Source organism: Corylus avellana, chromosome 2, assembly GCF_965113065.1.
Source record: "Corylus avellana chromosome 2, dhCorAvel1.hap1.2, whole genome shotgun sequence".
NCBI classification, from domain to species: Eukaryota; Viridiplantae; Streptophyta; class Magnoliopsida; order Fagales; family Betulaceae; genus Corylus; species Corylus avellana.
The window spans coordinates 35,929,327-35,955,434 of NC_142491.1; the positions used below are offsets into that span (position 1 = coordinate 35,929,327).

At 33.7% G+C, this 26,108-nt stretch overlaps 2 protein-coding genes across 4 annotated transcripts; both read left to right on the plus strand.

Annotated features, from left to right (window-relative positions):
- Positions 1 to 4,445: 4,445 nt before the first annotated feature.
- LOC132168227 (universal stress protein PHOS32-like) lies at positions 4,446 to 6,497 on the plus strand. The gene is made up of 4 exons (XM_059579350.2): positions 4,446 to 4,620; positions 5,160 to 5,254; positions 5,394 to 5,515; positions 6,410 to 6,497. The coding sequence occupies exons 1-4, from the start codon at positions 4,446 to 4,448 to the stop codon at positions 6,495 to 6,497; spliced, it is 480 nt and encodes a 159-aa protein (XP_059435333.2).
- A 3,307-nt stretch (positions 6,498 to 9,804) lies between these two features.
- LOC132164367 (uncharacterized) lies at positions 9,805 to 20,497 on the plus strand. 3 transcript variants are annotated; one of them, XM_059574880.2, is made up of 6 exons: positions 10,115 to 10,196; positions 11,719 to 11,795; positions 11,884 to 11,955; positions 12,096 to 12,247; positions 17,794 to 17,828; positions 19,762 to 20,497. In XM_059574880.2, exons 2-6 carry the CDS (start codon positions 11,783 to 11,785, stop codon positions 20,153 to 20,155), a joined length of 666 nt encoding a protein of 221 aa, XP_059430863.2. In that variant the 5' UTR covers positions 10,115 to 10,196; positions 11,719 to 11,782; the 3' UTR covers positions 20,156 to 20,497. The 3 variants fall into 3 exon arrangements, with proteins under 3 accessions (XP_059430857.2, XP_059430863.2, XP_059430871.2); XM_059574888.2 differs by having other exon boundaries at positions 11,899 to 11,955; XM_059574874.2 differs by lacking the exons at positions 11,719 to 11,795; positions 11,884 to 11,955 and having other exon boundaries at positions 9,805 to 10,196.
- Positions 20,498 to 26,108: the final 5,611 nt, after the last annotated feature.

A 26,108-nucleotide genomic window follows, 5' to 3' on the forward strand; every position in this document is an offset into this window, starting at 1 on the left:
AGCATCAATTTTTTGCATTCTCCTTACGATATCTTCTCCTAACAATGGGATAGATCCATGCAAGACGGCAATTTCACATTAAGAAGATGAATAATCAAAATATAGTAGGTAAATTATAAAGACATTAATGTTAAGTGATTATAAAAAGCTCAAAATTTACTAATCATTTTGAGTGGTAATAATAATAAAAAGTTATATATATATATATATATATATATATATATATATATATAAGGGTGTGTTGTTGTGGTCATTGTGGGGGCAGGAAGGAGAAGGATGGCGGTGGATCTCAACTGAAAATGCCCACCTTTTCAAATTAATCGGCCTAACCTATCATAGCTTGCAGTGCACTTCTTTTGAATAAAAGCCTTTGCTTTAACTTAAAGCATGTGAGGTTGAGAGCCAACAATTAGGAGCGGTAATTTGAATTAAAGATTTCATCATTTCTTGACCCAATTAGCTCTCCTATCCTATCCTTTCTAATTATACGTCCACCGCATTCTTGGTAAATCATATTCATAACTGACAAGTATGGTTACCTCGTGCGGGTTTATCCAAACTAGCAACTTTTTAAAATAAAATCTTTTTGTAGATAGCCAATCATTGATTTAGGCTAATAATATTGACGTATAAATTATTTTTTATACAGCGAAAAGTGATTTATAATTTAAACAAATCACATGAATCAATTTTGTATTTATTACTTTTTTTTTTCCTAAAAAAAAACTAGAGTGGCGAAAAGTGAGGGGTGGTTCAATCACCGTCAAAAGTCAAATGGAGGATTCCCTTTGAGTTTCCCTGAATTTGATTTTATTTGCTGTAATTTCTTTTTTTGCATTAGTTTTATTGTTCCCTTTATTTCCCTGTATGGTTTTATTTATGCTTGTAATAAGGCTTTCTCCTCCTGTTTTGTTGCGCCCGGTTGCTGCCCGATATTATTGGTCCAAACCTTTGGGTTGTGGATGTAAAATTTATCTTGACTTTCGAGTCGAGGAGGATGAGTATCGGTTTGTGGGTTTTGCTCTCAAGGCCGAGGAATAAGTATCGGCTTGGGAGTTTTGCTCTTAAGGCCGTGGAATAAGTATCGGCTTGGGGGTTTTGCTCTCAAAGCCAATGAATAAGCGCTACCTATGCATTAGATGGTGTCTATTTGATGCAGATCTGAGTTTTCAACCTGATATTTAATCATAGGTTAGCGGATGCTATGTTTTGGTTGATTTGGTCTGTTGTTGATGACTGTATCTTTAGCTTCGGCTATGATTTACTTCAGAGTTTTTTGCTATGTTTGTAAGAGCTTTAAGCTCGCAACTTTTATCAATGAATGAGTATGATATGTTTCAAAAAAAAAAAAAAAAAAAAAAAAGTCAAATGGAGGGTGGCCGAAACACTCCCAAAATACAAAATGGGAGAGGCCGAACTAGCCACAAAGGGTGTGCCCGTTGTGAGGTGGTTTGGCTATCCTTAAAATTCAAAATGGGGCTTGGCCTCCCAAAAACTCAAAAAAATAATAATAATAATAATAATAATAATAATAATAATTATGATTTTTTGTTTATTTTATTTTTAATAATTTTTTTTTAAATAATTGTAATAATATTTGACACGGAATAATAGTTTGAGAAACCCAAATGTTACTTTTTAAAATTTGGTGACATAATTGTATAAATTGGGGTGGTTCAGTATATTTTTTGCTTTTTATTTGTGGTGTAAGAGTCATTGATTGAAGTAGTTATCTTGGTGGTGTAAGTTGCTTTATTGGCCAATAATTATCACCAACAAAAGGTCCTACATATACTCTTGACTTAGGTGTTCTAGGAGATTAAGTGCAAGTCTCTAAATGATAACTCTTTGGTAACGTTTGCTTTAGGGCATATCGCAACAGTTTGTCAGAAATCTTAGAAAATTTTGAGCATTCCCTCGATAGGAAATTTAGATGTCCATGGACATGTGGATTCTATCTAGATATCCACAAAATCTAAAAACTTGTGGCAATACGGATTCTCTTCAAAAGATATGGGTATTCACATTTTAAAGCTTGAAAAAGTGATAATATGTTTGGCAATCTTCTGAAAAACCTTTTTTATTTTTTAGACATTGAAAACTCTTTTTAAATATCAGTTAATCGAACGATTTTTTCAAATGTGACCTTCTATACTACTGTTACACTTTTCAAAATACACCACAAAACTCTTTTTTCTTTTTTAAATAAAATACTTTTCACAAAATATTTATAAAAAATAAAACATTAAATACTTCTCAAAAACTAGTTACCATGAACGCCAAGAGGCCGCACGATGGCTGCCATGAACTTTCCAAAACTTAGAGGTGACTGCCATAAATATCTGGTGGCTCTACGGTGGCCACCATAAGTTTTTGACCACTCCTCGATGATTGTCTAGAATGTCCTACAACCCTGCGGTGGCCACCATGAATGTCTGACAGGCTTAAGGTTACCGCCATGAACTTTCGAAAACCTAAAGGTGACTGCCATAAACATCTAGTGGCTCTACGGTGACCACCATGAACTTTTGGTTGTTCCTCGATGACTGTCAAGAATGTCCTGCGGCCCTGCGGTGGCCACCATGAAGGTCTGACAGGCTTAAGGTTGCCACCATGAACTTCCAATAACTTTGCGGTGGCCGCCAAGAACTTTTGGTGCAGTACTCAAGAAAATAAACTATGTAAAATATTAAATTATGAACTAAATATGTGAAATACTTTGTTACTATGTTTAAATAAAAAAGTACGAATTGACTCGCTATGCACCAAGTCCAAGTAATGTAAGTGATAGACCTAAAGCTTAGAAGTCATAAAGATTCGTCCAAACTAGTAAGGGTTCCAGCCCAAACAAAGCAAAGGTTGACGCGGAAGAGAAATTAGCTAAGTCACGTCTGAACCATTAATTGTTCCTCATAACTCGTCCCTCTGTGGTAGACTTGTATCATTTCCATTTCATGGTAGGGTTTGCGAGTCTTGTGGGACATACGATACAACTTAAGTGCCTCAAGCAAGGTACATAGCCAATCATTCCCAGTTGCATGACTAGGTTTGACTCTTGGTGATCTACAACTAGCGGTGTCGCAAGACGTAACCACTATTCCTACATGGTTATGCTGGTTAAGGGTGGAGGAAAGGGGAGTCGAGAAGTATCAAACCAGGACACTAGGTTAAAGAAGATGAAGGTTGAAGACAACAATACATAATTTTATTTTTGATAAAAAGGAGCCGCTAGAGCTTTGTCTTTTGTTTACCAAAACTTTGGTTTAACTAATTCAAAATGCACCGTTACCCACTCCTTTATATCACTTAAAAAAAAAAGAAGGAAAAGCTTAAGGCGACACATCTAAAAGCCTGACTTAATGGACGTAAAAGCCTGCGCCTTGACTTATGAATGAGACTTTTTTTTATATATAACAGGTGCTGACTTTAACATTTTACCTTTTATTTTTTAAAAGAAGACTTAGCAGATTTTAAACTTATGCATTTAAAACACTTATTTGCAATTGGAAACACTAACCGTTGGTGCTATTTGCTATTTGTCATTTTCATTCTTTAGAATTGGCCGCTGTCAACAATTCAATAATTTCCGATTTGTGATTTCTTCTATCTTTATTTCTTCTTATTTGAAGCCTTTAACAATTCAAATCAATTGCTTAGCTATTTTGTTTTAGAGCCTGAGATGTATGTAATTAAATTTTTACATTGATTAAGTTTGAAATAACTTTAAAAGTTTGCAATTAATGTTAACCCACCCACCAAAATCATATTTTCATCAAACAGTTAAATCTTAGCCCTACAAAAGTTAGTTATAGCTCTCGTTTGATCAAAATATTCGTACAACAAGAAAGGAAGACAAATTCATATATAAAAAGTGATTTGTATTTTGAAAAATATTTTAATGTTTTGAATTATTTATTAATATATTTGTTTTAAAAACCGAAAACAGATAACAACAAACATAGTTGGATTTGGTTTTCTCATGGGCCATGGGTCATGGGTTGAAGCCCTCCAATTTTCCCGCCATCTCCAGACCGTCCATTTGATATATAAACCGAGTCTGAAGGCGGCTGGTGCGAACACGTTAGCACAACCCACCTCCAAAGTTCGTATCGATCGAGTACATCCTACTCCCCCCACGACCCCAGCTCCTCCTTAGATCACCACCGTCGGAACCATCTGATCATCTTCTCAAACCACACCATCAATCAGAAGCACAGTTATATTTAGTGAGTACTAATGATTCAGTACTCCAACTCATGCCTCCACATGAGAGCGAAGTCGGTGCTCTAGAACCACTAAATAGTAACAAAAACGTGGTATAAATAATAGTCAATATGCAAAGCAAATGGAGCACATCAATTAATTATTAAACCCAGAGAATTGAAGGAAATTAATAAGAGACAGAGAGAAGGAGAAGAAGAAGAAGAGCTGTAGTTTGTGCAACAATGGCGAAGAATATTCCAGTGATGTTGGTGGCTGTGGACGAGAGTGAGCATAGCTTCTATGCTCTGGAGTGGACGCTGGACCATTTTTTTGCTCCAAACGTCAGCCATTCTTTCAAGCTCCATGTCATTCACGCCAGACCTTCGCCGGCTTCTTTGCTCGGAATGGGTGGAATTGGTAATTGGCACTAGTAGGAAAATAAAGATAATTCAGCAGGGTCATGTCATATTTCTTACAAGATTTTATACCTTTTATATATTTTTAAGTTCCAAGTAAAGTTAAGAGAGTTTTTTTTTTTTTTCTTTTAATTACAAATGGGAAAAGGGTTATCAGAGAGGATCTTTACCGCTCTTGGTCCGAAAGGAAAAAAGAGTGGGAGATCATAAACAACAAGTTAAGAGAGTTTATATGCATATATAAAAGAAATGTTAGAAATCATTCTCTCAACCATCTTTTAATCATCTCCGTATAGTAAATAGATGAATTTATTATTGAATTTTTGTGGGACCTACATGAGTTCATAGTTCATAAATCGAATAGTGATTTGTGAACTTATGTAGGTCTCACAAAAGATTCAAAAGATTGTTACTTTCAGCAATGATCTTTTTGGACGTTTTGTTTTGAAGAAGTTTCAATTTAATTAATTAATTATAATTAGTTGTTTGTACACTGATCACCAAGATCAATATATTCTGTATTAATCTTTTCTTTAACAGGATCTGGAGAATTTGTGACGATTCTGGAGACAGATTTGAAGAGGACAGCAACTCGGACGATTGAAAAGGCCAAGGCCATCTGCAGAGATAAATCTGTAAGAATAACATGGATTTTTGCATTTTATAGATGATTAATTATGTTGCCCTCATTAATTAACATGCCTGAGTTATTGTAAGTATATATATTAGTGTCATTAATTACTAGAAGAATTATTAAATAATAATTATATGCAGGTTGATAATGTGTCCATGGAAATAGTTGAAGGAGATCCCAGGAATGTTCTATGCGATGCTGTAGAGAGAAACCGGGCACCAATTCTGGTACTGGGTAGTCATGGTTATGGGGTAGTGAAAAGGTATATATATATGTATGACTCTATACCAATTCCTATATATATAACACGGAAAATAGAATCCAAAATGGAAAAGACAAAAAAGAAAATCCAATCTTATTAGCAATCCAGCCACAATCCCGGAAGGGATCCTCAAAGACAAAAAAGGCAATTGAAAAAAAGCAACCAGCAAAATTGGTTGTAGGGGCCTATGGTAAACGACTAGACGGCTGGAGTCCCCAAATTTTTTTTATTGAGTCCTTAAAATTTTTAAAAAATTAAAATTTTACCCCTAAATTTTTTAATTTTGCCTCCCCACACTCCATTTACCCTTAAAATTTTTAATTTTGTCCTCCCAAATTTCAAATGTTAGTTCCGCCCCTGGGTATGGGTATCAACAAAGAAAAGTGTTGGATTGAGCATTTGACCAAAAAACTAATTGGTATCCAATGAGAGAAACTAAAGCCTTTTATATATGGCATTCAAAATTGCACCCCGTAAAGTATGTTCTAAGAGTCATTCACTTGAGCAAAACGGTAATGTTACACTAAAACAAAAACTCTTCTAACTTAGCTCATGTCTAGCTCATAAGAGAGCTGACGAGGAGACTAAGAAGTAGAAATACAAAGGCGGAAAAGACACGATCTAGGGCCATGAGCAAAACAGCACTTTTGCACTTCAACAAAAACTCTTCTAACTTAGCTCCTATCTAGTTTATAAGAGAGCTGATGAAGAGAATAAGAAATAGAAATACCGAGGCGGAAAAGACACCATTTGAGACCATGAGATAAAAAACCACCAAAATCGGATATGAAAAAGAGACAATATATATAAGAAGGCAAAATAGCTACTTTCTTTTATTCTAGCTTACATATATATATATATATATATATATAAAGATATTGTGTTATTTTGCAGGGCGGTTCTAGGCAGCGTAAGTGACTACTGTGCTCACCATGCTCACTGTACTGTGATGATTGTCAAGAGGCCCAAGCTCAAGCACTGATCCTTTTCTTCTGCTTTCTCATTTAATATTCACGTACCCTTATATATCATTCTCTCTTCTCTAATATTTTGGTCATGTCCAATTTACTATATATAGAGCTTTAAGTGGTCTTCTTTGTGTATGATTGTGGACCAGACATATTGGAATCGTACGTGTAATACTACTTCTGTCTACCAATTGGATTAATAGTCTATTTTCTTTGTGTAATTGTGCTGCATTTTTGTAGCGTCCACGTACCAAGTGGAGGACTATGTTCAAATTGGTTACACAAAAAGGTCTAATTAAATTCTTAACCAGTCTTAAAATATACAAACAATTAACTTTTAATCAATTTTATTTTGGTGTAATGACAATATCGGGATTCCTACAATTAGCTGCCCGACAATTTATGTAATATAGAGAGAAAAGGCTACGGACCCACCACACTTTGGGCTGCGTAGGAGAAGTGAGTCCAACTCTCCTCTCTACGGGGCTTGCCCGAATCGTGTGTATCCTTATCCGTTGTGATATCAAAGAAAGTAATTTAATGGATCATTCATTATATGCCAAAACTGATGAGATTCATTCCGAACATAATTTATTCCTAATAGGCTAATACCTATGTATTATACTCTTCAAGTGTCCTTGTTGGGTCCCGGTCAGGTGCCGGTGATGGCCCGATTAGGTCCCGACTGAGTTTCGGCGGGATCCTGTTGTAGTCTTGGCGGGTTCCGATGACGTTTTAACTGGATTTATCGATTTGAGAATGAGATGCTCAAACTTGAAAAATAGTTTATGATTTTCGAAAACAAAATAAGCAATATGCATATGTAACTGTTTACATGGATACCTATAGTTGCTTTCATACTAGTACTACCATATGCATGCTAGGGGTCTAATAATAGAGGTATTCTAGGATTAAAAATACCTTAGGATAATATGTTATCTATATAGATAATATTAGAATTAGGGATTATAATTTATATATTAGAGATAAGTATTATCATTAGAGTAGTTTATTCTACTTAGTTAAAGACATCAAGCTCATTAATAAATTAATCGAATTAATCCCAAACATTATGTTTGAAAAAGGGTTTTAGGTTTTCTCAAAATCTAAAAAATCTAGATTCCCTCATAACCTAAATTATATCCCGTTATGTGTTTGCAAAATCATTCACGTAACAGTACATATGGTGTCCTCTAGTTACATTGAATATGATGTCCTCTAGTTACATTGAATATGATTTTAGTGTGAGTAAAGAGATTATCACTCAAGAAGATCTAAGTCATAAAATATTGTAGCTTATAAACAATTGTACGTAGTCATAAATAGAAATATTGTACATTCTATCTAGACTATAACATATTATTTGTGCTGATTTATCTTAACATATCATTTATTTGACCCATTCAATTCCCAATAGTTTTCTAGTTGTTTTAGGGCATTTGTTTGGGTTGTTCAGCCTTTTGTTTTTATTTTTTATGTACTCGATCTCCCTTTCCCCTTCCCTTATTTGAATAAAATAAAAAAATAAAATAAAATAAACTATGTATTGTAACTACCATGATCTTGTTTGTCTATGTTAATAACAATTATTGTAATAATAGAAATTGGTTAAGTTAATAATTAAATAACTCTACAATTAATTGCTATAACTTCGCAAGGTTACTGGTGTGGTGTCAAACTTGATTTTGTTACACTTGAATGAAGTTTACAAACCATTGGTATTGCTTTCAATAATTGTAAGTTACTAATTAACAAACTAAATAGGCTTAGTTGAATTCCATTTTGACAACTTTGAAGGAATATATATATATATATATGAGGTATGTTACACATCATTCTCTTAACCATCTTTCAATTATTTCTTTTTGCAAATTGAATGAATCTACTATTGGATTTGTAGACTCATATAAGTCCCACATAAATTCAATGTTAGATTAACTCATTCATTATATAAAAGTTAAGTAAAAGATGGTTGAAAGAATAATTTTTGTCATTTCTCGTATAGTAAACATTATACTTACTCAAATACATGGCTGACTAATTAGCAAGTAATTAGTTGTTCACTTGGGCACCAAATTTATTATTCAATTGCTTGATAGAAGTTTGTGGCCACATATATGACTGACAAGTTAACAAGTAATTAGCTGTTCATTATGTAGATATAAAATTGTCCTATATGTTATTTTTCACGGCCGTTTATCATACTCGTTTCACATTAGTTGATGTAGCATGTTTTAAGTGACTTTTCATATTAGTCACTTAAAAAAATAAAAGTTACTTAAAATATATTACGTTAATCAATGTAATAAATGGACGTGAAGAATATCACATAATAAAATTGGTGGTGCAAAAACTCCAATTGGTTATGCATATATTTTACATAAAAGCTACATTAATCTTACATAATGTCTTTTCCAAAATTGGCCAAGAATACAATAGCCAGATTTTTGCTATTATAAAAAAAAAAAAAAAAAAAAAAAAAAAAATTAAAACCATGCTCCCATATTTACATACTTAATATATTATCATTACAAATTTAAAAATAATAATATAAAGTTATACAAGCTTATAAATCCGGTTGAGTATATACAAAGTCCCACTCATTTAATAAAGAAAGCTAAAAAAAAAATCTAGACTTTTATCGAAATTCTACTTCAAATCGGATTCTATACGGCCCGTCCCATTTAATGAATCCAATCACCAACCAATCAAAAACATAAATCCCAAAAGTTCGCCACGTGTTCCACATTTACCAGCTTATTCTTCGTACTCCTGTGGACACCACCGTACGTTAGGGGTGTCAACCCGCTTCGGTTTCTCGGTTTTTGGCCAAAACCGGAATCGGAACCGGGGTACCACGGTTCTCGGTTTTGGGAAACTGGTTCCCGGCCGGTTTCGGTTTTACCAGGTCCGGTAGCCCCCTTTTTTTTTTTTTTTTTTTTTAAATTAGTTTTTGGGCTTATTTTAGGTATTTGTCCTAAAATAAGCCAATTTGTTTTTCATAAGTTGGTCTATTTTTTAAAAAATCTATTAGTCTCTTTGTCTAAATTAAAGAGGTTTTGTTATGATTGTTCCAAATAATTAAAAAATAAACCTAAAAAAGTCTAAAAATCCTAAAAAATCAATATTTTTGCCTATTTGGGCCTCAGAAATAAAATTTTAATTTTTTAAAATATCCTAAACCTAAACCTAAGTGTAAAAAAATATATATATTAAATAAAATGGAAACCCAGTTCCGATATTCTCAGTAAAAACTGAGTACCGGAACCGGGTGCCCGATTTTTGAATTTTTTAAACCGGAACTCGACCTGGTTTCCCGATTTCCGATTTTCCCGTAATTTTTTATACCCCTACCGTACGTGACCCCATTCCAGCCAGATTTTGGTCTCTCAGTTGGTAATGAACTTCCCAATTCTGGAGCCAGTGGGACGAGGCTGCCACCGGAGGCTAAGCTAGCTCGTTTGTGCTCCTCTCCGAGGCCGAGCATGACTCATCATATATATACGCGGGGCCCATCATTTTCTTCTTCTTTTTCGTTTTCAATTCTCATTCGAGGTTTTTGTTTTGGAGAACACTGTGAGAAAGAATGGCTGCTAAGGCTCTGGGACCGTCGTCGTCCTCGACCGTCAATTGCACCGTCTGCTTGGATGACGTGTCCGATTCCTGTGGCAGAACTGTCGTGAAACTCCGCTGCTCTCATCTGTTTCATCTAGGTGAGCCATATATATATATATATATATATATATATATATATATATATATGATATAATTTTTTTTTTTTATTTTTTTTTTTTATTTTTTATTTTGATCGTCCGCTATTTTCGTTTTCGATTTTGGCTGATATAATATGTATTTTTTGGTTGGACAGTGATGTATACCATTTTTTTTTTTTTTTTTTTTTTTGTATTTTTTTATGCGCGTCTTCGTGTTTACTGTGAAAATGGTGATAGAAAGTCTAAGCAAATTTTGATTGTAAAAAATTTCGGAGAAGTTTGACTTCCATTCGCGGAAGTTCATTTTCATGATTCCATGCCTTTAAGCTGTTTGATGAATTGCCTGTTCCAAAATGAAAGCCCTGTGATACAAAATCTAATGTTTGGATAATGTGGCTATTTAACTATTTGTGTGCTGTGCGTGCGCGCGTGTGTGTAATTGTATGTATGAAACACATACATTTAGTAAACCGTTAGTAAATATATCTTGAGAGAAATTTCAAATGATCTCCTGAGAAATTACGAATTACTCGTCGTTTGGAAACCTTTAGTAAACCTCCTTGTGATTTGGAGTACAATGAAATCGCTGTATTTTCTATCCTGAGTGATGAATTGTCTCATATGATGCATATGTATGAAACACGAAGTTTAACCCTCAGAAAGGAAAGCGCTAAAGATTTTCTGTTGTCATACACACACACATTTATGTAGCTAGTTCATTTCTTTTTGTTCTTTTAAAAACTTTTGACCCCTTACTTTGTTGTAGTCCATTTTGTCTTATTGTATTCTTTTTTCTTTTTTGGAAAATGAGAATATCATTTCATTCATTTAGAATAAGAAAACATCTAGAGCCAAAAAGCTCTAAACAGAAAGAGCATGTTGCTCTATAGTAGCTATGTCAGAAATACATAAAGGAATCTCTTCCAACCAAACTCGCTCAGAAGGATCACTAATTGTATTCTATTTATAATGCGTTGTACTTCAATTAAAAAAATGTGGATGTATTATATATGTTTTCTAGAGGGTCAGGTTATTTGGTGTTCAAAATTAATGACAAGATGGAGCAATTAGGAAAATATGGTACCACGTCTTGTAATTCCAATTAGATTGACAGGGACGCATTTATAATTAAATCAGGGAAGAGCATATACTTCACCCCTTAATGACTAATATAGAAAAAAACAAGGATTGGGGAGAGCGGTGGTGGTTGAATCTGTTAGATAAATGTTGGGTGGCTGTGTAACCTAAAGGAGTTGTGAGTAGGGAAGGGCATATATTTATTTTCATGAGTTTGTTTTCAAATTCGTGACAAAGATGGGGCTTCTCTAGATAGGAAGTATAGAGTTTGATAAAGCATTTATCCTCTAGTTTATGTTATGGCAATTCTTCTTGGAGAAGTAGAAACAAATACTTTTTTTTTTTTCCAATTTCTAGTGCTAAATGAGATGTTCCTTTTTCATTTTTTTCTCTCCATCATTCCATAGTCATTTTATGCATATTCAGAGTAATACTGGTATAACAGATCCAATGTTGATCAAATCTTCTATGGGATTCAGCATTCATTTCGAGAAGCAGAACCTCATGCAATGCCTAATTTCAGTTGGTATTCCAATTTCTAGTAATTAATACACTTTCAGCCACCATTATTAGATATTTATTTCACATAAATTTAAATGAGTTGTTATAGCATTTTCTGTATCAGTGGAGAATGTCAAGTTTGCCAGGACTTGCCAACCTATTTGGAAGGCTTGGGCTTTAGGTATTTTGTTAAGGCAGTTATATATATTACTTGATATCAAAATGTAAGCTTTTGACTCACAGGTTGTCGTATATAATTACTTGTATATGGAGCTTTTTTTTAAATTTTTTTTATTGATGTTTACTCCTCCTTTTCTTCAGATTGCATTGGTTCTGCATTTAATGTAAAAGGTGCTATGGAATGCCCTAATTGTCGTGAAATTGAAAATGGTGTGTGGCGGCATTTTGAGAATCAAAGTCCTGAAATCATAGATGAGGAGACTTATGATGAGGACGCTGAAGAGTTTGAAATGGTAAAAACAAGGTCCTCGTTGGTTTGTGTTTTTTATATAATAACCAGCTATTTGTGGTATTAGTACAATTTAATTTATGTTTGTCCAAATAAGTACCTTCAGCTTTCTTTGGTAAGGTTGTAAATTCATGTTCCAGTCTCTAGTTTTGACATTGCTTTAATGGGTGCGATAAGGTAGCCAGAACAATTGAAGAATTTGAATGTAAAACCGATTGAGGACACATGAATGTCATTTTGTGCTCTTATCTTGATTTTGCTTTGAAGGATTGATTAGTTAGTTGGGCTGCCTAAGCAAGTGAATGACCTATATAGGCTTTTCTTTCATTGCTCACTTCTCAGTTGTATAATAACTAGTGTAATAGAAATGTAGGAAGAGTTCTTTGTGTGGCAAGTCAATGAATTGTTAATTGGGTCTTCTTGTGGTATATATAGTTTTCTTATCCAATGAAACTCAATTATTTTTTTAAACCATGTATTTTGCTAAATGCCACTTGAAACTTCGCTCAATAGACTAAATATGCCGAACAAACAAACCTTATGTAGCCAAGTTTCATCCTGTGAAATTGTGAAATTGTTAATGATCTTGAGCAATGCTCATTTTGATATTTATGAAGCATGAAATTTGCATGCTCTATTGAATTTGGCTTCTATTGACCATTCTATGTTGCCTATCAACAATCTTTGTGAACATTTCTAATTATAAATTATATAGAAAATTATGCCTCCTGGGCATGAGGGTAAACTGCTTAGCCCGTCAGGGGTGAAAGCTCCTGGATTACCTGGTAACTGGTTCTGGCGGGTGGGGTCAGTTACTCGTAGGAGTTTGATTAACGGTGAGGATTGTTGTACAGTATGCGTTTGCGACGTGCAATTAATCTGAGTAAAGTTCTCCTACGTTATCAAAAAAATAAATAAATAAATAAATTATATAGAAAATGCAATTACACAGTATTGGACTTCCAAAAGCAATCCGGTGAGGGCAAGTTGGAAATGAACATGAGCATTCATAATTACATCAAATCTTGAATTCCATGTTTTTTTTTTCACCTTGTAAGTTTTCATTCTCGCACATTCCTTTAATGTTGGTCAAATATTAAGAGTTAGAATGTGGATGTTTCAGCCACAAGAATTAGTTTCATCAAAGGCAAGTAGGGTACTCGCCTAAGCATTGAGTGCTAGGAGAGTTATTAGATATTGCCTTAAGGCCCTAGTGGCAAGGCTACTGTAGTGAGGTTCTCCCTCTTTTGCGCCAATTGCCCAGGCGAGTCGTTAGATAGCGGCTTAAGGCCTTGTGGCAAGGCTACTTTAGCGAGTGTCTTATCTTTTGTGCCTAATTTAGCACCTTAGTTGAGGTGAAGGATGCAAGCGCCTCATGAAACCAATGACTTTAATATTAGGTTTAATTTTTGGCAACTCTATCTTATTCGAACTGGAACAATCTTGTTTGGTGATTTCTACCTTCCTAAAACAAAACAATAAATAAATAAAAGCCGCATATATTAACAACACATAGGATTTCAATCAAAACCCATTTAATTTGAATTTTGTCAACTTAAAAGTCTATAACCCATAACCTACATGAGTGAAGGTTTGCCCTACCATTTAGGGTGGTAGTTCAATGGCCAAAGAAATCCTTAAAATGGTTAGGTATATATTAAGGCATGGGTTCGAATCCCGCAATGGGAATCTCTTTGCCTGATTAGTGTAAACCACTTTGGTTCTCATTAATGCCCTGGTAGGGTTGGGTTTTAGTCGAACTTGAGGGAGCGCTTGTGGTTCCCATTGTCTAGGCTTCTCTTATGCGGCTTTCAACGGGTAGGTACTACTATAGTCACGCCCAAGTAAAATAACCATAGTTGGTCTTCCTTGCTTGCCATTTTACTTATTTTTAATATATATATATATATATATTAAAAAAAAAAAAAAAAAAAGGTGAAGGTTTGCCTCGTTCTTGTAATAGCCATTTTTTGATATAATCCAGTCATAGACAGAAGCTTTCCTGGTATATAATTCCCTATCTAGTTTATTAGTACTTATTAGATAGGTACTACTTTTTCTAGTTAGGTGTTTCCTTTTATATACTTCCTATATACTTAGAGGCACCTTTACGTTTTAATGATATGCCAATTACTATATATATATATATATATATATATAAAATAATTTATGTACTAATCTATGTCAAATATTATAGTGTCCAGCAAGAAAGATTGGTAGTTGGTATAAATTTTGGGTATATCGTCAGAAGTACTATGAATTTGCTTACTTTTCCAAAAAAAAACTCTTGGCTAGACATACCTTAGGTGTACAAATTAACTTGCATCTATATTAGGCAAAATTATTTGTATTGTCTTCATTACTACATGCTCAATTTATCTTAAAGTTCTTCAATACAACTATTAACCATGAGGCATGGACCCGGACACGGACGTGGAATATGTATATGATTTAACATCGATACATTAAGGTGACAAATCCTAGAAGATGTAGGACATGAGAATAAACAATATTTAGTACATTCATAGATGATAGGCACCAAATATTATTCATCTCTATAGTATTATAGCCAGCGAATCATAGCAATTACATGTGCCTAATCTTCCTACTCCCTCGGGACCCTTTAATATGACTAGTGTATTTTATTTCTAAAATGTGTCATAATATTCCTTTTTTGTCATTAAAACTAAAGAAATAACATGTAATAAGTTGTGTATCTTGTGGCGAAAAGGTGCTGGTTGAGTGTTAAGGGAGTATTTCAAACTAAATACTCCTTTTCTTCCAATTTAAATGTCTCACTTCCTTTTCTAGTATGCCCTAAAATAATTTTTTTTTCTTCCAAAAGTAGAAACATTTATTTTGACTTTCTAAACAATGTTTGTCCTTTTCAAAAGGTGAACAAGATTCCCTTTGAAATTTGTGTCTACCTCTAATATAGAATGAAGTCCATTTTGAGAAGTTAATTAGATTTTATACTTTTCATTTATATTTGTGCAATTTAGAATCAAGACATCTATTCTGGAGAGAATTTCGATTTTTAAGTTGACATGTGTGGGATGTGTTAGACATGTGTCAAGTGGGAAGTAGTGATGTACAAATTGTTAAATCACCATTTATTCCAAAAGCTTATATTGATAACAAATTGTAAATTTAATCATTTAATTCATATTCTAACACTACTTTTCATGTGTGTGCTTAAACAAGTAAGGCGCAACATGTGGAATATTTAATGGAAATGGGGAGTAAATTGTTGAGTCGGAGTTCAAAATTAGGACTTTTGCTTTAATACAATGTTAAATCACCATTATCTCAAAAACTTAAGCTAATAGGAAATTATAGATTTAGTCATTTAATTAATGTTCTAACAAAACGAATACTTCTTTGTAGAAGTATTTGTGATACACAGGCTGCTGTATGGTGTTTAGTACAAAAGTAGTGGTTGGGCCTCTTTTACTAGTAGCATTTCCTTTTAATGTAAGTATTCAGAAGGGGTGCTACGAGGTATCAAGGTTGCCTTTGAAGGCTAAGTATGCATATAAGTGCTGGATTCATTTCAATATGAGTGCTATCAAGCCATGCCACCAAATGAACAATGGATTGTAGATATCTTATAATAGGCTCCAAGAATTGATATTTACAATGTAGCGTCTCTGTTGTTTCTATATTATCACACCATGTTGCTAGTAAACCTATTTTGATTGCTAGAAGTGAAATTTTATCTAAGGATTGGTTTGGCCTCACAAAAAATATTTTCTTATCTTATAGTTTCTTAAACACTTGAGGTTTATGTGACACCCCGATCCCATATTAGGAAGATGAGGAATAGCCTGCATAGAGTTGATGATTTATAAAGATAGTTATGAGTGCTAAGTCCCACATTGCCTAGTTACTATGTGAAACTAGATTTTATAAGAAATTTTAGGGTAGCTCCAAATTGACTATAGTCATTTTGGGGTGATAGCGCATATGTGGCTAGCACTTTTTCTTGGGCCGTTACAAATGTTATCAGATTCAGTTTGTAATGCCAGGCTATGTGGTACTGAAGCACTGTATGACGTGGCCCTGAAGAGGACGTCAGGAATTTAAGAGGAGTTTGTGACACCCCGATCTCATATTGGGAAGATGAGAAGTATCCCACATAGAGCGATGGTTTATAAAGATAGTCATGAGTGTTAAGTCTCACATTGCCTAGTTACTAGGTGAAACTAGGCGTTTTAAATTTTTTTAAGGAAGCCCCAAATTGACTAGTACTTTTGGGGTGATATCGCAGATGTGGCTAGCACTTTTTCCTAGGTCGTTACAGTTTATCTAGCAATGTTATTTTAATTCTAGTAAATTATAAATTTGTAGCATTTCTGAATGATATATGCACACATTTATAATTCTAATAAATGATATATGCATTTAAAATGATTTAACACATTGGTCTATGTGCTTCTTATAAGTTAGACTGAATTGTATATAACAAATTTAAATTAATGCACCTTTTCAAAATGGAATTTAAATCAAGTGAATGATTGTTTGTAAGTGGTAATTATCTAATTATTACTCAACATTTTGGGCTTCTAGTCTATGGTAAGATTACTAAGATAGCAAAGTGGCTCAGCCAAGGAGGTCAAGTCCACCTTTTATGGCCAGGGGTGAGAATATCAGTATGCAGAATGGTCTGGGGCATCAGAGGAAGTTGCCTCGTGGCCGATGCACAAGGTTAGAGAAGAAGATACAACCTTCCCACGTGACCAAATTGAGCATGAACTCAAAATTTATTTGTTCATTACTTATGGAGATCACATTAAGTTTTCATTGCAGTTATTAGCTGAAGCAATTAATTTTATGCTTTTCAAGATTGATAAAAGTGATGGTTTTTATTCTTCCTTATGTACTTTTCTATTGATTGCATTAGTGTGAGAACTACTTCCATAATTGATCTACCTGATATGAATCAACTTGACTCTTTAATTTTTACATTTTTATGTACCATTCTTCCCTTTTGTGACCTCTTACAATGTCTATTATTGTGATTATCCTTGTAAGTCCATGTAAAAGCTTCCATAATTGATCTACTTGGCATGATTAAATTAATTCGCCAATTCTCACAGTAGGTGTGATAGTCTTTGCTTTGCAACTCTCTGACTGGCTGTTGTAATAAGTATTTCATTCATTCTTGTATAGACGTTAAAATGGTTATGCATCTCTTTTTGTGTGGGTGGGTTGGTGTGGGTGCAATGCTTCCATGTGTGTGGCGTGCATGCAGAGTTTTGGTGTGGGTGTTCTAAAATAATGCCTAAGACTAGAACCCTTAATCGCAATGCAAAGGAAAGCGATAGCTTCATTCCCTCCTTTTTACTATAATAAATTATTCTAGAAGCCCAAAATTTAGGGTCAAATTGACTATTATTAGTGGTTGCAATTCTTTGTTTTTTTTACTCCCAATTTTGCCTTCTTATCGTGTGATTCCATGATGTAAATTTGTTTTATATAGTATGATATTGGTTTTTCTTTTAGGCCATCTTTTTATTTATTTTTTTATTTTGTTTGCGTATGTTTCAGCCAACTCAGGGAATTCATGGGTGCCCTCATGGATGGTAAGTTTTTCTCCTGCTTGTGAGGTCTTGACTTGTTTTTTTCTCCTATTTATATGTTAGATTTGGCAATCTGATATATATGATCTAGAATATCTTCTAAAATCTATGTTCCTCCTTAGTTTGCAATTTAATATAGAAAATGTGTTGGCTACTATACTTTCATGCACGAGAATCATGCAGTTTTCAAATATATGGCCAAGCCCAAATTTCTAATTTGATGCATGTGTAATTGGTAGAATGACATTGCTATTGGGTCCTCCAAGTTCTGGGAAGACAACACTCTTATTGCCACTAACCTAAACAGATAGACATCCAAATATTTAGGCTAGTGGCATTTTCTCATGCGTAATGAGATACATTGTTGTGTTCAGGTACCAACTTTTGTGAGTTTGAGGGACATATACTGGATTCTCTCTTGAATTTAATAGTGAGTAGCATTTTATGTCCATATACTCTATCTAAAACCGGAATCAAGACCCAATTTTTTTTTTGAGACAGAACTCCCTTCTTAACGTTTTAAAGAGTAGATAGCATTTTGATGCCCATAAGTATACTCTGGCCAAAAACAAACATCGAGACTCTGCCAGGTATTCATGTAAATGAACTATTTTTTGTCCAAACATATTTATATATTTTTCCCCATATAAGCTAATTAATTATGATTTTGAATTTATGGTTGTTATTAAGTTTATTATCATTTCCCTTACCTACATAGATAATTTAGTTGGGAGACATGAATTTTTCAGTCGCCAACTCAAAATTCTAGGTCGCGTCTTTTCAGTATCTTGTGCTTAAAAAGCCTAAACAAACATTTGGCTTTCTCAGTTTACTAGAACTGGAAAAGAATAATGAGATCATAGTAAACCGTACAGTTCACATGTATCACTGGCAAGAACACTTGCGTATCACCTGTAAAGCCAGGGGAAAACTCAGTTGGAGCTCTCCTGGATTCTTTCCATTTAGGCTTGTATAAACTTTAGCCACCATGACATTTTAAATATATACTTCAAACTTTTTTTTTCTTTCCTTTTTTTTTTCTTTTTTTTTTTTTTGTTTAGGGTGAGTGTGTTCTTTGAAGTTGCACTAAAGCAGTAAATTTTATTTTTATTTATATGAAATTTGTAGCCAACAGGGTGCATTGAAACTCTTGCAACTTCAGTATCATCTCATTGTCTTTATTGCTAGCCTTATTGTTGCTGTTCTGCATTTCATTATTGATATTTGGTTCTATTGTTTTACGTAGCTCATTCTTTTTGTTTCACAGGGTAGTGGGGTTACCATCACTTTGGTGTAAGTTCTTGGGTAGTTCTAGAAAGTTGGATGGTGAACTTGTTACAAAATTCTCTGACAATCAAATCTTTGTTGATCTAGATCCATACATAATGGAACGGCCTGTTGTCTATGTCAGTCCCAATGTCCATTATCAATTGATTTACCCACCTGTCCACAGTGAGGTCCCTGCTTTCCAAGTCCTCCACAATAATAATAATAATCATCGCAATTGTGACCACCACTCTGTATTCATGTCAGAGAATGACCATATTAATGGTGCTAGTCTGGCTTCAGTTCCATCTGCAACTTTGAGAATTCCCCTTGGTGATGTTAACTATGTCCCAAATCTTGGTTTGGTTGCTCTTCCTGTCATTCTTGGTCATGGGTAAGCTTTGATAATTTTGGTAATGTCGTATAAATCATGGGTAATTGTTCTAATTGCTGAAGTTAGAATTTGATATGGGTCATTCATAATTGTAAGACTGACTGACCAGTTTGTTCTGTTAATTTGTGATAACTTCGACAGAGACCATGATAGTGTTGAATATCTCCTTCCGTTTCTAAAATCTGATTTGATCTTTTTGTGCTCTTCTTCTACTTTTAATCATGCATCATATCACATCTTTTAATATTATCCTTGCCTGCACTTCTTCCTTTGTAGGATTCATGCTCAAGCACCCGTTGACTCTTCAGCTGGTTTAGCTTATCAAGGCAACAATGATCAAACTCATTGCAGCTTTCCCCAGATGCAGCCATCAAGCAATTCACTGTCACCAGTGGTGGATGCTTCCATGTCATCCGGGATGAGGTCATCAAATGGATCAAGTGGCTGGCTTCCAGCAGGGCACACAGCAGCATCATCACAAGAAGAGACCCGGAACGTCAACCCTGAATCTTTGGCTAACTTGGCTGACCAGCACCTCCTACAACATGTTCTTGCTCATGATCGTATTGTGGAAAGATTGAACGCTCAACTCAACCGTATTCAGGAAAGACTCAACTCTGAATTTCATCAATTCTTCCCTGATAACACACATCCATCTTCGGATGTGTGATTAAGCAGCTGGCAGGATAGATCATGCCACAGAGTGCGCAGTGTGCGATGGAGGCATGTATCTAACAAGCTGCACAGCATTGGAATTCAATTATACCAAAATTATCTGGCGCATTGAAATATTTTCTTTCCTATAAGCACAAGACTTCAATAACTGAACACCTTTTAGATTTGGGGAGCCTATCTATGATGCTCGGCTTTGTTTTAGCAGTTCCCTGAAACTGTTAAACTTTTACCGGGTGTCATTCAGCTATTTGATGAATTCGTTTTACGCGCATATCTTCTTAGTAACTTATTTGATGTTTAACTGCAATAAGAATACATGCGAAAAAAAATTTGTCTAGGCTTTTGCCATAGCTGCCTTAGTATGCGTAACCCATCAAGAGATGTAGTTCCTCTTTGACCATATATCTTTTTTGGCATGTCAATGGGTATTTGTCGGTTGGCTGATAGCATATTATCCATTGAAGTATAGAATTCCTGAAAAGTTCATTTCTAGTTGAAAATCTGTGGTTTATAGCCATTGGGATCTGATAATGAATCTCTTATATGGACTTGATCAGTAGATCCTGGACAATGACCATGGTGTTCTTTTTGCTGTGTCATTCTAATCAAAGCAAATTTCTTTCAATCTAAGCTGTCTAGTGTTTTAGGTGTGGGGAATGAAATTGGAGTCTGGCTAGATTGTATGATTTGGTGGCCATTCAAAGTTGCTTGTCTCTTGTTAGTATTGGTTTAATTGATAAATCTATGTTGCTGGCTATTAGGGATAGTCTTGACATGGGTGACAGATTATTGTGATGGTGAATGGTTGGTGAAATGAAGTGTTACTTTTGTATAAGCACTATTGAATGCCGTGACCATTTATTTTTTTATTGTGGTTTTGGCAAGAGGTTGTGGTGGGAGGTTATGACTAAATGCTCTTACTCTTTTTGTTCCTTATTCTTGGGAGGATATTCTAATGGAGGGTTTAATTGTTTGAAAAGGAAAAAGCTTCTTGAGTATTGTCTGTAAAATTGTTTTGGGGTTCCATGGTTTACAACTTATGGAGATATCCAAATAATTTGATTTTTTTGGTAACCAAATCTGTACAGTGAAGTAGATTTTACACCAAATCTACTGGGAAGTTGGTACTCGGGTGGTAGGGGAAGAAATGCAAGGGTCGTTTTAAAGCTTCTGAAATCAATGAGAAGATCTGTCTTAATTGGGGTATTCCTTCTAATATTTTGCTGCAATGGTTAGTTGGTGCTGCTGGGTAAGTCTTTGAAGCTTCTGATTGTGCAGATTGTCTTTGAAGTTTCTGTGTTGCGGTTTGTTCTAGTTGGAGTTGCTGATTTTTCTAGGCAGGGTGGCAGGTTTCTTTTGTATAGAGGTTCTGTTGTATATTTTTGTTTTGTTTTGTTTTGTAGTTTTCTGTTGTTTATTTTGGTTTTCTCAGAAGATTGGGAATTGTTTTGATTGCTGTAAATGTTTTAGTTACTCTGTAATTTTGTTCGAGTGTCTTTGCTTGAAAAAAAAAAAAAAAAAAAAAATTCATAAAAAACTTAAACCATTTTACAGCACCCCTATCAAGCTCTCTATTTTTAACTTTTCTCTAAATTTTTAACAAAATTCACAAAAAAATAATTTATCAAGTTCTTTTATCCAAACTTAAATTTAACATTTGTTTGTCATTCTCTCCAAATATAAAGCTACTAAATGTAAAAGCAATTAGTTATTTAATATGAACTCACTCATTGGCGCCATTGTATTTAGTTGTTTTCCGTCCCCTTATTTTTCGTTCCCTTAGAAGTTTTATTCCCCCCTCCCCTTTTACTTTGTTCTCCTTACTCATATCCCTTTCTTTTCGTTGCACAACCAGACTGAGAGAAAAACTCCGAGTAAATCTCATCTCATCGCGAATTCCTTTGTGAGTTTCTTTTTCATTTTCATTTTGCAGTTGATTTTAATTTAGTCATTACAGTGGATCTAGTGCTTTGTTCTCATTGCTATATTGTCATTGATTATGAGTTCTTTCTAACTCGAGCACTTGCGAGAAATGCATGGCTACTATTGTTTTCTAAATATTTAGGCATTCATGTTTTGATGTGCTACAAACTAAGGTAAATGCCTACTTGGAAGAATTGAAAATTAGTGAACTAAAGCGTTACAATGTGGTCTACTTACAGTTTTGAAACGATTTTTCATTCACCGCGAATTAAATGCTGCTGCGAACTCTCTCGCCTTGCTTGCAAAGAATTTGATAGAGAATGATTGGTTCGGTGATATGAACGAAGAATACATCAATGGAAGTTGACTCAAGGTGCCGTACATTTCAAAAACATCTCCAAAAGATGAGGATGATGATGAAAAACTGACAGTCGTAACAGAAAATAAAACATCATCCTAAAAGCATTTACGTTTTGCAAATATGTATATAAATAATAAAAGTCCTAAAATATACATATCATAGTCTTCTCCTTCTTTGAATGATTGATTTACTTTTGAGTTTTCTAATTAATTGAAAGTAAGATTAAATTAGTCACTTTTGAGTTTTCAAAATATTTACCTATTATCTTTATCATTTGTTTATCGTGAAATTTGCCAAATTAACGTATGTAGACATTTTGACATGCATTTATTTAAAAACTCTAAACATAACCCTTGAGAATTGTTTCATGTAATCCATGTAACTATCACGCCCCCGTTTTAAGGAATAGGGGAAACGCGAACTAAATGAACTTGTAATAATTAAGGAGGTATATTGCTATTATTACTAAATTAATATTCAACGTAAGAAAAATTAGAAAGGTAACTGGTATAATTACAACTTTAATATAAATAATTATCGGATTGATTACATATAAAACTGGGATTCCAACACAAAAAAATATTACAAGCCTTTCAAGGAGGCATATACCAAAAGTGACTACTATAGGGATGTTTTAACCTTCCCATAAGTCAAAGTCCTCCTATGTACAAAATATCAAAATTGTGTAGTCTACATAATCAAAAGGCTATACAATATAGGCTAAACAGTCTAATGGAATCCCAGGTGCTACCGCTGCTACAGATCTGCAAAATAGTAGGTCAACGTGTCCCAGTCATACGACCAGATGACCGGATCCTTAAGTGCTAAGATGCCTACTAGTAGCCCCGCCCTTAATATCATTATGTAAAGAGCCATCTAAAAAAATTTAAAGGGAAAATGGGTGAGTTCGACAACTCAGTAAGTAGCCACAACATCAAGATGCTATAAAACATGTTATGCAGATTTTATGCCATAATCTCAGTTATGCACCAATAATAAAATAATTGACAATTAATGCAAGAATAACAAGTTATAAGATGTGTAAGCACTTTCTTTTACTTTTCTTTCAAAACTACTGTTTTACCCTTTCAACCCAACACCACAAATTTACCATGAGCGGCGTACGTTGGCTTGTCTTGAAAGACCTATATGCTCATCTTGTCGTCACAGGGGAGAGCTACCAAGTTGGGAACTTCCCTAAATGAAGGCCACCTGGCCGGTAGCATACACCTTCTCGTAACCGTCATTTGTTGTGCTTGCCATGCTACCCTATGCGGTACCGATTGTGACTATAATCGTGCTTTGGGTTAAACATTTATAAACATGAATGCACATATAACATTTCATATGATCTGTAAGCTCATCTGTAATTGTATACTATGCCATGAATTTTGAGAGCTTTTTTTATTCATAATTGCAATCATGCATAAATCATGAAATAGGATAATTGTAACACGTAAAATTCTTGAACAATGAAATATGAAAGAATAAAACTTGTCATTAAAATATGAAAGAAAGTGCAATTGAAAATCATGTGAATGGTTTATAAAATCCCCAACATTTTTCAAAAGATTTATAATAAAATAGGGGGAACTTCACTTACCTCCCCTATACTTTCGCCTTTTTTGCAGACATCCCTCCATTGTTCAAAACCTCTCACTTTGATGTATCCAACTTTCGTTTCCTTTCACTTTGCCCATTCCGTTAGGATTTTCTGTTAAATCCTAACGGAAAGGGTGGAAAATTATAATCGTGCCCTTATTTTTTATTAAAAAAATTTTTAAAAAAAAAAAAATTAGGGGTAGAAAGGTCTTTTACTAAATCTACCGTTTGATTTAACTGCAAAAGCTAACAGTAAGGAGGTATTTGAAAGGAAACGAAAGTTTGATATACCAAAGTGAGAGGTTTTGAACAATGGGGGGGTGTCTGCAAAAAGCGCGAAAGTATAGAGGGGGTAAGTGAAGTTTCCCCAATAAAATATGTTAGAGTTTTTGGTGTTGTGTCCCCTTACTTAGATTTGATGTTGGGTTGAGTAGAGTCGTCCTTCTACCTAAATAAATTACAAAGGTAAACTTAGAGGAGTATTTTAAAATTTTGTCTAAAATTTTAAATAAAATACCATATATATATATATATATATATATATATATATATATATATATATATATATCATGGAGAACTACTCTTTGACATCCTGAGATTAAAACAGGCCAAACTGCAACTTATAAACTGATTTAGGAAATTATTCTTACATATATATATATATATATATATATATATATATATACGGACCATGTAAACATATAAAATCTTATCCAAAAACATTGCATAGATATCTATATATATAGTCCTTATGTGATATCCAATTTCCAATCCCCAATAATGCTGCATATATATTTATATACACACAAAAACCTTATGGGACTATATATATATATATATATATATATATATATATATATACATGAGTGGTGCTATTCAATTATCCTACAAGTCTTACACATCTATAATTTTTTTTTATTATATGTATAAAATCTAATCACAAATATACTATACATATATACACTGACTTATGTGATCATATATAAAAATCTGACAAAACAAAATATTTAATATATATAATCTTTATAAAATCTACAGAACTAACACTTCAACAACAAGAGTCGTTTAAGCCTTTTTACAAATTCCTAAACAACTACACATATAGGAATCCTAAAACAAATACCCATAAGAAACAAATAATAAACATATCTTCAATCTCTTTTCAAGAAGACAAAATGATAACAGAGAAAGAGAGCAACAATTCCTTATCGATGTTGTGCTAAGAGTGAGATTGAAAGAAAGTCTTGAAACAATCCTCGTGCTTGTGCTTCTTTACAGTGTAGACGTGAGGAAATGATGAAAGCTTTTGGGGTATTTATACAATAACCAAAGAGGGTTGAGAGAGAGAGAGATATAGTAAAAATTCAAGCTGAAAGACAAGTGTCGAGAGAGATATGGTGAAATCCATGCTGAAGGACAATTGTCTACTACGTGGCTTCAAAATACCTGATTCGCTATATATGAGATACAATTGCCAAGGAATTGAAGGGATAAAGACACGTTGGACATGTTTTTTCTTGGAAGCCAAGAAGGCAAGAAGGCTTTAAATAATAAAAGAATTTAAAGCTCTCTCTTTTTTCTTTTTTCTTTTTTCTTTTTTTTTTTTTTTTTTTTTTTTTTGTTAAAAGGCCTACGTTGAGTTTGGGACAAAATAATAAATAAATTCCTCCTAGATTCTAGAAGACTTTAATTGGCTAAAAAAAAAAAACTCAAGTCCTACTTTAGTGGAGCCTCTTGTATATTCATATAGATTTATATATGTAACTATAGACTTCCACTTGTCTATATATGTATATATATAGCACTTATAAAATCATTTAATATATACAAAATGCTTTATAACTCTATTTTAAATCTAGAAAATTTATAGGATGTCACAGTAACATTTGTTGAGATCTCGATTTTGATGAGATACGTTTTTAATAAAAAAAACATATTTGTAATATTTTTGCAATATCTTTGCAATTTTATATATATATATATATATATATATATATATAAAATACAGGTATTTTGAACATTTAGAAAAAAATTTAACAAAAAATCCTAACAGAATGAGGTA

Excerpts from the sequence above, each read along its gene's own strand:
- LOC132168227 (XM_059579350.2), top strand. The coding sequence starts at position 4,446 with ATGGCGAAGAATATTCCAGTGATGTTGGTGGCTGTGGACGAGAGTGAG. Across the intron at positions 4,621-5,159 it reads GCTCGGAATGGGTGGAATTG|GATCTGGAGAATTTGTGACG; the intron begins GTAATTGGCACT and ends TTTCTTTAACAG. Across the intron at positions 5,255-5,393 it reads CCATCTGCAGAGATAAATCT|GTTGATAATGTGTCCATGGA; the intron begins GTAAGAATAACA and ends AATTATATGCAG.
- LOC132164367 (XM_059574874.2), top strand. The coding sequence starts at position 10,070 with ATGGCTGCTAAGGCTCTGGGACCGTCGTCGTCCTCGACCGTCAATTGC. Across the intron at positions 10,197-12,095 it reads CTCTCATCTGTTTCATCTAG|ATTGCATTGGTTCTGCATTT; the intron begins GTGAGCCATATA and ends CCTTTTCTTCAG. Across the intron at positions 12,248-17,793 it reads ACGCTGAAGAGTTTGAAATG|CCAACTCAGGGAATTCATGG; the intron begins GTAAAAACAAGG and ends CGTATGTTTCAG.